This window comes from Equus caballus, chromosome 7 (genome assembly GCF_041296265.1).
Source record: "Equus caballus isolate H_3958 breed thoroughbred chromosome 7, TB-T2T, whole genome shotgun sequence".
Taxonomy (NCBI): Eukaryota; Metazoa; Chordata; class Mammalia; order Perissodactyla; family Equidae; genus Equus; species Equus caballus.
Window position 1 is genome coordinate 61,733,061 of NC_091690.1, and position 15,565 is coordinate 61,748,625.

The 15,565-nt window shown below is 40.5% G+C and overlaps 1 protein-coding gene, 1 long non-coding RNA gene and 1 pseudogene across 8 annotated transcripts in view; 1 reads left to right on the top strand and 2 right to left on the bottom strand.

Annotated features, from left to right (window-relative positions):
* Positions 1 to 562: 562 nt before the first annotated feature.
* On the bottom strand, positions 563 to 1,362 carry LOC100050543 (protein tyrosine phosphatase type IVA 1 pseudogene; annotated as a pseudogene).
* A 548-nt stretch (positions 1,363 to 1,910) lies between these two features.
* Positions 1,911 to 9,202, top strand: LOC138925171 (uncharacterized). Its single transcript, XR_011441013.1, has 2 exons — positions 1,911 to 2,124; positions 6,593 to 9,202. It is a non-coding gene; the product is annotated as an uncharacterized lncRNA (long non-coding RNA).
* Positions 9,203 to 11,131: 1,929 nt separating this feature from the next.
* Positions 11,132 to 15,565, bottom strand: part of CCDC81 (coiled-coil domain containing 81) — a 34,446-nt gene continuing 30,012 nt past the window's right edge. For all 7 annotated transcript variants that reach the window (XM_001493137.6, XM_070274192.1, XM_023645606.2 and 4 more), the window contains 2 exons: positions 14,831 to 14,956; positions 11,132 to 12,626 (listed from right to left, as the gene is read on the bottom strand). In XM_001493137.6, the coding sequence (XP_001493187.2) occupies positions 12,485 to 12,626; positions 14,831 to 14,956 (268 nt within the window). In that variant the 3' untranslated portion in view covers positions 11,132 to 12,484. The remainder of the gene's footprint in view (positions 12,627 to 14,830; positions 14,957 to 15,565) is intronic.

Consider the following 15,565-nt stretch of genomic DNA (forward strand, 5'->3'; position numbering starts at 1 on the left):
AGACAAAGGCAACATTTTACTAGAATATTTCCTAGCCTCCTCCCATTTTGTCTTCAGGCCCTCCCCTCTAGGTTGCACCGCAAGTGTAAATACTAAGTTAAGTGAAAGACTTTTTTGTCTGAAGATATTACACACATGTGCTTCTGTAGAATGTGTATTTTACGTGAACTTTCAACCAGAGATTTGTGATTTTTCAAAATGGAGGTTTTCATAACAGCACAAAATGAGATTTATAGAAGTAAATCACCATAAGTCTTGGTAAGGATCCAACAAATCAGTTGTCGCACAAACCTGATGTATACTGGTAGGCATATGAGGTGGTAAACATTAAGGAGCAGACAAATAACCATATAGGCCCTACTTGCAATGTTTGAAATGACTGAAGGAATAAACCACGTGTGGTTTAGAGTGCTGTTCATAATTCCCAGGATTTTAATTCTGTATGATACTAAAAAATACACAAGTATTATGCTGGGTATTTTGGCACCTAATCTCTCAACTTTTTACATATTGTTTCTGATGTGGGAATAGTAGTAAGCCAAACAGGTTGCAATTCGGTCAAGCTGGTGGCTTTTCAATACTGCTATGGAATCTTCGTTAGAATTGTCAGTCATGAAGCCTACATGTTGGCTAATATGTGCAGTAAACTAAGTCCTGTCTCAAGTTCCACTTTGAAAGCAACAGCATCAGGCAGCCAAGTTTTATTGAACGCAACAGTTGTTTCTATGACCCCAGGAGTCTTTGAAGCGCAGCCGCATTTTAGAACGGTATTTCTCCAAATACAAAAGTTGCTTGCTGTTAAAAGCTCCCCGCCGCTTTTGTCTTATAAACTGTACTGCATCTTCATTTTTCATCCCACCTTCAATTAATGCTAGGGCAACAAGCACTGGAGTTCTCCCAAGACCTGTAACACAGTGAACGGCAATGCAACAACCAGGTTCTTCACGAAATTTACTATTTACAAGACTTAACCAGTCATCAACAATCTGGTTAGAGGGCGATGAGCCGTCATCAAAAGGCCAATCCAGAACCTGGATGCCTTCTTTCTCCACGACAGCAGTGTCATAAGTTGCTTCACATACTCTTACTATTGTGGTAACTCCATATTCCTTAAGTTCCTCTATAAATCTGTTTAAGGTTGCACTGGTTGGATTGTGTGTAATAAGAAATCTCATGTTCCTGTATGCGACTTCCACAGGGGCTAGGCAGTTCATTGGAGCCATGTTAATTTAAAAACACACAATACGGTTACAAAAACTTTTTAAATTTTTGAATACAGAAATGATGTAAAGAAACTGAGGTCTGCTCCAATAGACTCCACTCGAAATTCTCAACGCTTTGAATATGAAACTGGGAGCAACCGGAAATGAAATGAACCCCCTAACAAGAAGCAATCCTCCAGTTCAGTAACACTGAGTCAAAGGGAAGGAAATGCAGGAGGTCGGAATTCTTGTGAAATGCTCTGATTTCAATTCTACTCGTCTGCGCACAGGACGACCGCTCGGACGGGGGCTTCCTGGTGCAGCAGCAATGGACGTCCACGGTTCACTCGTCCTCAGGAAGGTCGTGCTGTGCCTGGCAGTAATCTCCGGGGCCCTTCAGAAACTCCATCCAGGCGTGACCAAGACCACCACACAAAGGAGGCTGTTCACTCATTAAAGATTGTAGCCCAGTCATACAGCCGGTCCCCCGGCAGCGACACAGGCGGCGGCGGCGGCAGAGTAGGGAGCGGGGGTGGTCGTCGCGGAAGAGCGGCGGCGGCTGCGCGACCCACGGCTCCCGCGTGCGCCAGCGTCGAGAGCGCCATTCCGCGCGCGCCGAGGCGTTGTGGCGTCACAAACCCTCTCTTTTATAGCGGCCGTGACGTGCGCTCCTCTTCACCAATCGCGGCCGGGCCAGCCGGGAACCTCAGAGCGAGGGCGCGATGCCCGCCCCCCGGAGACGCCAGCGCGCCGGGCCGTGGGGCACCGACTCCCAGAGGGAGAATTGTGGAACCTGAGGCGCTTCACCTCCGGGTGGGGAGGAAGGTTGCTGAGGAGGGGCGCGGTGGGGATGCTGGAGGAGGAAGCCTGGAAGAGGCTGAAGGGAGACGTGGGGCTGGACTAAGACGGGCCGGAAATGCAGGTAGTGGGAGAAGAGTCCCATCTCTTGACTCTCATAAATCTTTTTCCATCGGCTTCGTGTTTTAGCCTGGCTCTTGCCAACGTGTTGCTAGGCTTTTTTTCAATCAAGTCTGACAGACTTTGTCTTTTAACTGAAGAACTTACTGCGTTTACGTTATTTTATTACATTATATATTTTTTTGTTATTTTACATTACACTATATTATTGCTATATTTGCATCTGTTTTTGCGTTCATTTTGTGCTATTTGGCATATTTCTGTATTTCTTTTTTTGTCCTCTCCCCCTTATTTGTTTTAAAGATTGGCACCTGAGCTAACAACTGTTGCCAATCTTTTTTTTTCCTGCTTTTTCTCCCCAAATCCCCCCAGTACATAGTTGTATATTTTAGTTGTGGGTCCTTCTGGTTATGGCATGTGGGATGCCGCCTCGGTGTGGCCTGAACAGTGGTGCCATGTCTGCACCCAGGCGAAACCCTGGGCCCTGGAAGTGGAGCGCTCAAACTTAACCACTTGGCCACAGGCTGGCTTCTTTGTCCTTTCTTGATTTGTTTTAGACTAAAGATTTTCCTCCCCTAAGTCCATATTTTCCCTCTACTGTTTTGGAAATTTGTAATTGTGCTTAAAACGTCTTAGAAGTTATTGTAGGTTAGACACTGTTCTAAATCTAAATGGCTTTACAGAAATTTGTTTGATATAACAACCCAATCAATTCGATACTACTATTATTTCTATTGTTCTGATTTAAAAAAAGAAAAAGAAAAAAACCCTAGGCACAGAAAAGTTATTTTCCCAAGGTGACAGAGTTAGTAAATGGCAGGGCTGAGGTTTGAATCCTGGAGTTCTAGCTCTAGGGTCTACCTAATATATATGTCCTATTATATACCTGTTTATATTCTTTTAGTACTTAAAAAGCTTAGCAAAAGTCAAACATTCAAAATCTTTTCCCATCTCTTGAAGGAACTCAACATACGTTAACTATTAATGTTGTCAAGCATTTTTTAACCCCACAAATTGTTTATAAAAATCAGTGTTTATTTAAATTTGCCCAATATGTCATCAGTTTCTTTGCTCACTATTCCTTCTTGTATCTCCACCCTTTCTTCTAGGATAATCGTAGAATAATTCTCCTTTATCCAAGAGCATCTTTTGGACGTTCCTTTAGTTGTTAGTATATGATCAACTTTGATAAATATTTTATAGAATCTTGAAAACATGCATCCTCACTGTTGAAAATGCATTTTATTTTTGGTAGACTTTTTTTTTGTTTTTTCTTTGGCTTTTCAACAAACTTTTTTCCCTAAATTCTTTTATTTTGCTTTCATTGTTAATAGTTTTGCTGGGTACACAATTCTACATTGATACTTATTTTCTCAGCCCTTTGAAGATATTCCTTGTCTTTAGGTTTCCTCTCTAATAGCTTCATAATTTTCTAAAATGTCTGAACTTTGTTTCCTGGCTTAGGCATGGCCCATAACAGTAAAGCCCTATTTCTTCCTTCTTTCCTCTTCCTTCCTCTTCACTCTTCTTTCTTCCTACCTTCATTTCTTCTTTAATAACTCAATCCACTATATGAGGTGGAACAAGGTAGTTGTCTATGCAGCAGGTAGGGGTGCAGAGGATATTAGAGTCTGGTGGGGTGGTGAGAACGGTATTCAAGCAAGGGTAGGGGTGGTAGTAGCAGCCTGGTGCAGGCTTTAGAACTCAAGCAGAGTGGAGAGGGCATACACATGAGGGGACAGCAGTGGTTATCAAAGATACTTAAGGGTTCATCCAGTAGTACATTGAAGATAATGGGAATCTGATTTCTCACTGTCAGACAGGAGTTACAAATATGGAAAGGGAGAAAAGTAGAATTAACTCTAGGATCTTGGATTGAAATTGGTTGTATTGATGTGAACTCATCAATTTCAATAGAGAGAGATGATTATAGAAATATAGATGTGTGTGTGAGTTCCCCAGCTTCATCTACAGAGAGCATAGAGGGCCTCAAGCAATGACATCCCAAGAGCAATGAGAACAACTAGCACTCAGATCATGGTTTCTTAATACCATTCTTCATTCAAAGGCATCAAGTCTTAGAGAAATGGCTGCTTCCAGAGGTAGGGCACAAAAAGTACAAGAGAAGCCTGGAATATCTTGTTATAACAGAAAGTAAAGAAGTGTTCAAAAAATGATAGGAATGACAAAAGGACATGGAACACAGAGCAAAGGAGGCTAAAGAGACCTGACAACTAAATGTGATGTGGGATCCTGGATGGGATCTTGGAACAGAAAAACGACTAGGAAAAAACTACTAAAATCTAAATAAAGTGTGAAGTTTAGTTAATAGTAAAGTACCAATGTTGGCTCCTTAGTTATGACAAATGTATCATAGAAATAGAATATGTTAACAGTGGGGGAAACTGGGTGAGGAGTATACAGTGAACTCTCTAAAACCATTCTAAGACTTTTAAAAAATTATTTAAATCAAAACAAAAAGCAAAGAAGCCAGTTTGAAGGGCTCCCACTGGTCATGATTTTTATATCAATGATAGGAATGAATTATAACTCATTGAATAAAATAGAAATCATTGTCTATACTGATAGCAATAAATAGGGGGAAACCAATTCTTTGCCTTATAGTAGAATGCCAACTAATAAATGTAGCAGGAATGGTGGAATTCGAAAAATCTGTATTTAGCAATCATCATTGCAATTATTCATTTAGCAAAGAAACATCAATAGATACTAAAGCTAGTGGGTAAAGTTGATGAAGAATGGGATATGTATTTACTTTTGAAAGTCCCTACCACAAGAAACCAATTAGTTACAAAAGAAAAAACAGCTTGATAGTCATAAACCTTGCAGGTGTCACTTAATCAGATGATCAAAATTCACATGACCAGTAATGGGACAAACTGAATTGTGTGCTACGTGATAGCATTGAACGCAAGGAATATAGCATCATATCTGTGATTTTCCTGCCAAAAAATACATTCCTGGAATTTTATCATGAGGTAAAATCAGAAAAATCCAAATGAAAAGACTGAAATCTTCAAAAGTGTCAGCCATGAAAGTCAAGTCAAGGCTGAGGACTGTTCCAGGTTGAAGGAGATTAGGAAGATAATGGCAACTAAATGTAACACATGATCATAGATTGGATCCTGTTGCTTAAAAGGACATTATTGGGACAATTAACAAAATTTGAATTGAGTTTTTGGATGATATGGTAATGGTGAATCAATGTTCATTTTCTGATTTGGGTGGTTATATTGTGGTTTTATGGGAGAATATCCTTATTTGTAAGGCATTTTACCCAAAAGTATTCAGAAGTGACAGGGCATATATCAGCAACTTGCTCTTAGTTCTAGAGAGTGGAGGGCATATTTTTACAATTTTTGAATCTTCTCTGTAAGTTTAAAATTATTTCAAAATGAAAATGTATCTTTAGCATTAATTTATAAAGTCTAGGTCATAAGTAATTAGCTGATGCTCACCTCTCTGGATTCTTGCTCCCACTTTCTCTTTGCTTCTGGAGACTTTTTTTTGCAGCTTTACATTTTTAAAAGATTTTAAAAATATTTTAGCTAGCATTGTTAGTTATTTTGCAGCTGCCTCTCCCCAAAATTTCAAGATATGGCAGACTGGCAGTTGTCCACTATGATCCATTTTCCACATTTTTAGTACTAGCATTCCCTGAGTTTTTCACTAAACAAATGGCCACCAAGCTAGAGACTTCAATTCCCAACCTCCCTTGCAGCATGGTGTGACTATGTGATTAAATTCTGGCCAGTGGGACATGGGCAGAAATAATGGTGCCACTTCCAGGTTACACTCCTTAAAAAAATGCAGTTTCTCCCCTGCCCTTTTCTTCCTACTTGCTAATTGGAAGATGATGAGAACTGGAGCAGTTGCCTTGACCCGGTGGTGGAAACCACAGGAGAAGCTAGTAGACCCACCCTTCTATCAGACTACTTACCTCCAGGCCGGCCGTTTCTTGAGAAAAAATGCACTTCTGTTTTGGTTAAGCCTCTGTTGTTTGATCTCTGTTAAAGCACTATTCTAACAAAATTTCACTGAAAGAACTGAAGTGCCAGCTGATTTGGGGGAAAGGTGAGAGGTGGAAGAATAAGACTCAAAACCACCATGAAACACTTCTGGTGCTGGCCAAGATGGAGTAAGCCCACTACCACATTTCTCTGCAACTGATTATAACTGAACAGAACTGAAAAAACAACTACCTGAGGACTCCGAAAAGTAAATAATAGTCAGTCAAAACTTGAAGGATGACTTGCATAGTGATGAATTTCCTGGTAAATTAATTCCTTTTCTGGTTTTGACCTGAGGGCAATCTGAAATCCAGAACTATGCAGATTGCATAAACTCAAGAGAAATCCCCTCTTTCTAGCCAGAGAACCAGGAAAAGGGTTCCCTGTGAGCTGGAGAGTATGAAGGAATTGCCCTTTTTTCTTTTTTTTTCCCCCTCTCAGGTGTGCCCCAAGACCAGCTGCAGTCATAAATCTGCACAGCAGCAATAGTGGTGGTGGTGGCGGCAGTGCAAGCACCTAAAGCACCCAAGATGCACGTGTGAAAAACAGATCCAAAGAAATACAGGTTTTGAGAATTGACCCGACAAAATAACTGTTACCCACAGAAGGTGAGACAGAACACACATTCTGAACTTCAAGATTTTGCTGGCTTAAAAAAAAAAAAAATCAACACTCTCCAGAGGATTTTAGCAGGACCCAGAGTTTCACAACATAATTTTCAAAATGTTCAAGATACAATACAAAATTACTCAACATACGAAGAACCAACAAAATGTAACTAATTCTCAAGGGAAAGGACAACAAATGCCAACCCAAGATGACCTCAATATTGGAATTCTTAAATAAAGACCTTAAAGCAGATATTATAACCATACTCCATGAGGTAAAAGTAAACACTATAAAACGAGTGAAAAGTTAGACATTCTCAGGAGAGAAATAGAAACTATAAAAAAGAAGAAAATGGAAATTTTAGATTTGAGAAAAATATAATGCAACATTCCCTGGATGCGTTCAATAACAGAACATAGACAATGGAGGAAAGAATCAGTGGATTTGAAGATAAGCAGAAATTATCCTTTCTGAAAAGCAGAGGAAGAAAAGGTGAAAATAATAATGAATAAAGCCTCAGAGACCTGTGGAACTATATTTAAAGTTTGAACATGCAGTTCATTGGAGTTCCAAAAGGAGAGGAGAAAGATATTGGTACAGAACAAATATTTGGATAATGGACAAAACTTCCCAAAATTTGGTGAAAGACATAAATGTAAAGACTCAAGAAACTCAGTAAACCCCAAACATAATAAACCCAAAATAGACCACCCTGAAAATACATCATAATCAAACTGCTGAAAACTAAAAGTAAAGAAGGAAATCTTGAAAGCAGCCAGATAAAAACAACACATTACATATAGGGAACAATGATTCAAATGATTGAATCTTCCATCAGAAACCAAGGAACCAGAAACGGGAATGATACCGTTAAGGTGCTGAAAAAAAACCCTGTTCATTCAGAATGCTACTTCCAGCAAAAATGCCCTTCAGGAATAAAGGTAAAATAAAGACATTCTCAGATGAATGAAGACTAAAAAAGATTCTGTTGCCACTGTTATGGGCTGAATTGTGACCCCTCAAAATTCATATGTTGAAGTCCTAACCCCCAGTACCTCAAATTGTGACTATATTTGGATATAGGGTCTTTAAAAAGATGATTCAGTTAAAATGAGGTCAGCAGAGTGGGCCCTAATCCAATATAGCTGGTGTCCTTGTAAGAGGAGGAAATTAGGACACAGACACAAACTCAAAGCGAGCAAAAGAAATAATGAGTAGAAGTCAATCACATTGAGAAGAAAAAAATAGAGAAAAATTAATGGAACAAAAGCTGTTCTTTGAAAAGACCGATATATTTTTAAAAACTTCTATCAGACTGACCGAGAAAGAAAGAAGACAAAAATTACTGATATTGAAAATCAAAGAAGGGATTTCACTACAGACCCCACAGACGTTGAAAGGGTAAGGGGGGAACACTATTAACAACTGTATGCCCATAAGTTCAACAAGAGCTGAAATTCCTTGATACAATCTACCAAAATTGAATTCATCATTTAAAACTCCCCAACAAAGAAGACTCCAGGCCTGGATGGTTTCATTAGTGAATTTTGCCAGGTATTTAAGGAAGAAATCATATGAATTCTTCACAATCTCTTCCAGAAAATAGGAGAAAAGGGAACATTTCCCAACTCATTTGATGAGGTCATCATTACCCCAATATCAAAATTTGATGAAGATGCTACAAAAAATAAAAGAACATTACAAAGCATGACCAGAACATTATAAGGAAACCATAATAAGCTTTTAACACTTGAATTATCAAGTCAATTATCCTTCCTCCTCCACCTCATGTCCCTCCATAATTCATCGTGCAAAACCAAACCCAACCCAACCAAAAAAAAGAAAAGCCTCAGATACATCTATGCAGGCAAGACCCAAGAGAAAATGCCAGCAGCCTCAGATCTCCCACTGCATGCCCTTCTGATGCAGGGCTCTATGAGTGGAGTGGGACTTGAGCTGAATTTTAGATCCCATTCACCCTGTGGTAGGCTGAATAATGGCCTCCCCAAAATACCCAAATCCTGATCCCTGGAACCTGTGAATGTTACCTTCTATGGCAAATAGGATTCTGCAAATGTGATTAAGGATCTTGAGATGGGGAGATTATCCTGAACTATCAGGTGGGCCCTAAATGTAATCACAACTGTTTTTATAAGAGAGAGGCAGAAGGAGATTTGACTAGAGGAGAAGGTAATGTAACAACAGAAGCAGAAAGACATTTGAAGATGCTACACTGCTAGCTTTGAAGATGGAGGAAGGGGCCATGAGTCAAGGAATGTAAAGAATGGCTCTAGAAGCTGGAAAAGGCAGGAAAAGGATTCTCCTTTCAGAGGCTTCAGAAGCATACAGCCCTGCTAACCACTTGACTTTAACCCGGTGAAAGTGATTTCAGATTTCTGACCTCCAGAAGTGTCAGAGGATAAATTTATGTTGTTTTAAGCAGCCAGGTTTGTGGTAATTTGTTGCAGCAGCGATGGGAAACTGGGAGCTAGGAGCCTTTGTACGTAGCCCCGTCTGCACGGCGCTTCAAGATGGCCTGTGTGTCGTCCACTTCGTCCTCTTCCACCCATAAACTAGTACATTGAGATATAGGCTGCAAATACTTAGCATTTCTTCTCTCTTTGGATTTCTAAGGCCTCCCTCAGCCTAGGCATTGGGGCATACATTTTCACTTGTTTATCTCTGGCTCCTTTCTCTCTGGTCCTCAAATGTATTGGAACTAGAAGTTCTGGGACTTAGCTTTGGGAGGTGGGGCAAATAGCTACTGGGTTTTCTTGGGGTACCTCTGAAGGAGATCTGGTTACAGCAAAATAGGACCTAAACATTCCTGTCTTTTGGTCAAATACCATTATAATATCATCTTAACCACTAATGAATTCCACAAAACTACAAAGTACTATGAAAGCATAAGTGGAGGGAAGAATTAGACTGAAACTGTGTTTATAAAACTGAAAATTATCTACTTACGTTACTGGATTGTTATATCAATTTTTTTCAGTCTAATCAGAATTTTTTAATGAAATAAAGTAAAATAGGAATTACCAGAATGCATTGTAGATGGATGGGGTAAGTATAGCTCTGTAAAACTTTTGTCTCAATTATATGTGTGGGCACGTATTTCTTTTATGAAATGTATTTCTTTTACTGAGTCTTACTCAAAAAAGTTTGACAAATACTGAAGTATGTGCTTTCTAATAGCCATCCCAACTCTCATCTCATTCTTATGAAGAATGACTTATTCTTATGAAGAGTCAAAGAGGAAGACAAAACTGGACATAGTTCTCTAGAACTGAAGGCCATTTTCAAAAGCAAAGGCCTTCACTTTACTCACTTTTGATAGCTTAAGCTCATAATAATATTGAACGATATCCATCTAAACCAGGAGTTCTTAACCTGGGGTCCAGATCCAGAGGTCTAGGAAACCTCTAATTGTAGACAAAATGTTGTATATGAAAATGTACATATTTTTAGGAAAGAGTCCATATTTTTCATCAGATTCTTAAGAGTCCACAACTGTCCAAAACTTTAAAAATCACTGAAATTGGGAATTCTTTGATACATTAAGCTGATCTGGTAGTGCCAGAGTTCTGGGAATGAGAGAACTTGGTGACAGTAATTCAAATTGATTTAGCAAAAGACATGCTAATTGAGTCTGGCCTAATAACAGGGTTGGACTTATGTAAGATTAGCCGTTAAGATCAGTGAAGAAGATGATAATCTATGAAGACTTGCTCAAAAAAAAGACTGTCCATTCTTTATTGTATGATATCAGTTGTTTTAATGAAGGACTATAATGTAGTTTGATTCTTAAAAAGGTTGAATGATAAAAAACATATTAGGTTTCATAACCTAACTCACATAACCACATCTCCATCTTAGCCTTGATAGGCACACAGGGCCTCGACATCTGTTGCCATGACCCCTTGTCACTCTTCATCCAGCTATTTCCTATTTATCCTTAAAAATTCAGCTTAGGCCTCATCTCCTTCAAAAGCTTTCTCTCTCTGTGCCAGGATAACTGACTACAAGGGCTCCAGCTCGCTCGTCCGTAACAACCAATGCACAGCGCTATCAGGTTTTTACCTTGTTATGTGGAGATTCTCCAGTCACATCTCACCTCTGCTCCACACAGTAAGTGCTCTGAAGGCAGGCAGGGACTGATGAGGTCTTAATCTCCAGGTCACCAAAAATTAGCTTGGTGCTTGGCACACAGTAAGAGTCAGTACTGCTAGCAATGGTAATAAATAAGTTCAGTTCCTATAGTAAAAACTGTCTACAAAGTTAAATCTTTTCACCTAAACATATCAAAATTTCCTAAAGTCTTTTTTTCTTTAAGAAGGCAGTCTGTATTTTTTAAAAATATTAATACAATGCTATTAAAGTAATTTATTATATATTAGAGACACAGAAATACTCCAAGGGTGCAGCAGATATGGACTTCAGGCAAGTCAAGCAGTCCTGGGGAAAGGCTATGTTTTAAGTATTGGTTGGTGATCATTCAACCTGCATGGGGTGATCTTCTGGGGAAATGGAAGGAAGTGGCAACATAGGAAGCTTGGGTTGAGAGGTTCCAGACAATTCCAGTCACCAGTAAGCTTACTTATTTCCATAGAAAAAGATAACATTAGCAACAAAATTTGCCCGATATCAATCTGAGTACTTTCCCCTTAACTATTCAGGGCTCAAAACATTCCTACTTTGTATTTGTAGCAGGACAAAACAATGTTTTGGAGGTCTCCCCAGATATATTTTCACCCATTTTCTAAGAAAGATATGACAGCAGAAAGCAAATAGTTGAAGGGACTTTCTTCCTAGATTTTGTATTTCAGAAATCTAGACTTCACTCTTCTTTGTTAATTTTTTACCTAAGGTGGTAGGACAGGGCAGGGAGAGGAAAGATAAAGGGTGAAGACAAATGAAGAAAGTTTGTGGCTGAGAACACCCCCAGCTTAACTGAAAATCAGTCCTTTAACAGGAAGATACTCCTCTTCCACAGCATATTTAGCTTAAGAATGGATCCAAGTGAAGCAGTGAGAGAAGAAGGTAGCACCTGGCACGGCAGCCAGACTCCCCTCACAGTACACACTTATCCCAATAAACCTACAATCATGGTGTAGAAGTGGCTGGGCAACAGAATGATTGACCAGAAGGTCACCAAAGGAATGATATCCCCTGAGGTCCCAACAAAGTCCCAGGTGTATCACCAAGTAGAAAACTCGGAAGGCATTACTCTCACCACCTGAGGCAAATAGCCTAACCTACCTGTGGGTTTTTCACACATAGGGTCCTCTAGAAAAATCTAGGGCTGGGGGAGGATGGTAAAATTTACCATTATGAATTGTTATGCACAGTCGGGCACGTAGAAAATATTTATTATGACATTATTCATTATAGATGAAGAAAAGATAAAGTCACAAAGTCTTATACAAAGTCACAGAGGGGGTGGCAGGGCTGGGTCAGCAGCACGCCCGCAGCCAGAATGAAGCAGGGTCCCATTCCCAGCCCCGATGGCAGCAGGGTTCTGTGTGGATGGGAGGACGACAGATGTGAGAACCTCTGTATGTGAATTCAGTAAAGGGCTAAAAATAAATCTATTCCTGAAAGCACCAAAACCACACAATTTTTTTCCTCTAAAGTATAAATATGTCGTTTTGCCATCACCCCTAAACATTTGAAAAATAAAAACCTTCCCCAGGTTTTGGACACATGTCCAAACATTGGGTTTTAGACAAACAACCGGGAGCCATGCAGGGACTTGTTCAGGGGCCACAGGTTGCTCTTGCCCACGTTGGAGGTGCACCGCTGGCACTGCCTGCAGCGCCGATACTTCTCACATTGGTCCAGGAGGAAGAGCTTGTCTGAGGCCCTGGGGAGAGGCGAGGAAAAGCAGTCATTAGCAGGCATTCCCTGAGTCCTGGCTGGGGCCCTGGCCTGGAAGCCAGTGGAAGGGAGACAAAAGAAAAGCAACACCTGGTCCCTGCCCTCCAGGAGCTTCCCACCCACCTGTGATCTCCCACCTGCAGGCTCTCACCCTCCAGGCTGCTGCCTGCAGCCAGCCCCAGCTTGGCATCTCCTGCTTCCAAACCTCAGCTATCTCCTCATTCCCCAGTTAAATAAAAGGCTCTGACTCAGTGCCTTCACAACAGTCTGACCCCAGCCCTTCTCCCCAGCCACACGTACCCGAACCCTCAGAGAACACGTAACTTGCCCAAGGTCCCTCAACCAGCCCATGGTGGCTCCAAAGCCTCTGTGTTCCCTGCTTGGCCATGTGGCTGCACCTTTACCTGTCAGGCTCCCAGGAGACAGCATTTGAGAGGGAGAGCAGGCCATTAAGCTGCTGGTTAACAGTTAATACCCCAGGAGACAGAGTAGACTCAAAATGAAAAGTCCCCAGAGGCCAGAGACCTCTGGAGAGTTAGGGGCAGGAGCGAAAGTGGAGACAAGGACAAAAGCAGCTCCAAGCAGAGCTGAAGGGATGGCAGTAACTGATTTTCCACTCCAACAATTTTTCTTGATTATGCAGGACAGTCCCTGGTGTGTTCCCCTATCCTATCAAAATTTCTACATGGGTGGAATTCTGTAAAAAGGAGAAACAAGAGCAGCCTTACAAAGAAAAAGAACAAAGAGTCTTTGCAATGTCCAGGGAAGACCACCTGGCTTGCCTTGGTCATGGGATGGAATACCATGTGCTAACTGCATGCACATGAACCTTGTTTTTGCTTCATTTTCTTTTTAACACCAACCAATTCCTTCTTCCCACCCGCTGCCTGCTTGAGTCCCTGCCCACAACTTGGCCTAGGTCTTCGGGTAATAGGTTCGCTCTGCCATGTCCTTGGAGCAGCTGTGTTATCCTGCCACTCAAGGTTACTTCATGTCCCCTATACCCTTTATCATCATGGTGGCCAAGCATTCTTTCAAAATCCAGTGAAAATCTCCCTGGCATTCACTTCACTGCTTTCTACCCGATTTCCCATAACATTGAGAAAATGGCTTGAAACCCCCAACTCAGCTTTCCCTACCTCTTCCCTAGGCCAAACAACCCCAGTTCTCCTTTGGAACCTATTTCCATGTCATCACTCATACTTGCATCATCACAACATATGGGCTCTACCTGTTAGAAAGACCAGCAAAAAATGCCTTAAAAGAAAATCTAAAAGGAAAAGGAGAGTCACAGATCAAGATCCATTAGAACAAATTTTATCCATGATAAAAATTAGTTGATAATTGGCAATTTAAAATATTATTTTGATATATTCAGGTTTTAATAACATTTGATTGTGTAGGCATGGCCTGTTTCTTCAAGTTTTTAAAATTCTATGAAATTATACCCTACATTTGTAAAGTATTTTAATTAAAGTATAATACTTTTTCATCTCTTTATTTGATCCCCAAATTCCTGTGTTAAGTCAGGCAAGTGTTTACTTTCTCCATCTTACAAATAAGAAAAGTAACACCAAAAGATTAGCTGCCTTTCCAAAGTTAGTGTTAATCCTCAAAGCCATGACTAGATTCCCTGATCCTAGATTGTAAATAGATAGCTGGAGAGAGGGGGTAGGGATATAATAATACATTTCAGGAAGATTTTCTTGGTTCATTTCGCAGTGGCATCTCACTTTTCCAGTTGACAGTCTGACCCACAACCCCTTGACTCTGCTCTTAAATGACCATTCCTTAGGCTGTGGATTTGTTCAGATGGATACTCACTCTCCCAATTTCCAACTATTTATTTCCAAAGAGAATTCCCACCCTCCTCCCCACTCCCCAACCCCCCTGCCTCCCCATCCTCCACAGAAAGAAGATAAAGCTACCCTACGCAGAGGCCAAGATTAGGGCAGAGATGACAAATATATAATATATAACACAGCATTCTCCAATCCCATATCCATAACAGACATTCCTAATACATTGTAGCAGTATTTCCCACTGGACCCAGAATCCTTTTCTCTACAAATTTCTCTAGGCAGCCACTACTCATCAACTGGAGTTGGCACTGGAAACCTAACTGCCATCTCAGGATTAGAGGAAAGTAAACAAGAAGCAGACAAAGGACTGGTTCCAATCAGGTATTACCGCTCGAAGGCCTTCTCCTCCAGGTCCCGCTGCCTCTTCATTGCAGCACTCCTTTCCCAGTCCTCCTGTAAGCTCTGGTTGATTCTGTTCACTCGCTCCAGCTCAGCATTTCTATCTGCCAAGTGCCTAGGGAGAACAGAACAGTCTGATTTCATTCACAATACTGGGAAGGACATGCACCAACCTTGGGAGCCCCATTCCTTTTATGGTAAACAGAAAACTTTCTGATTTTGTTCACCACTCTTTGGAGTCTATTAAGGCATGAACACTGCAAAAAGATAGTGAAACTCCTAGCTTTCAAATAATTTATGGATCTAGGACCTTTCATCTTCCATTCTGGTTTAAAAGAGTAGGATCGAAACCTTTTTCCAATTAACAAATTCAGCCTTTAAAGCCATTAATTTCTTTTGAGGCTAATTTAACTGATCTAAAGAATCATCTCAAATGGATTTCCCAGACTTTATGTTTCTTTCCTTTTATTCCAGCCTCTCAGCTGTCAGTAATCAGCCTACAGGTTGCTACAGGCATTTTACAAGACAAAGTAGACAGGCATACAAATGAATGGTTAGAAAGGGGAAAAGAAACAGAAGTGACTAGGAAAAGAAAATGAAATGGAGAACATATCTAACACTGTACAGAAAGTAAAAAGAATGTGTTTGGTGATGGCCATATCATTGAAGAAGTGACTATAATATCTCTCTTCAAGTGCAACATCCCAGTATTCACAATGTTTAA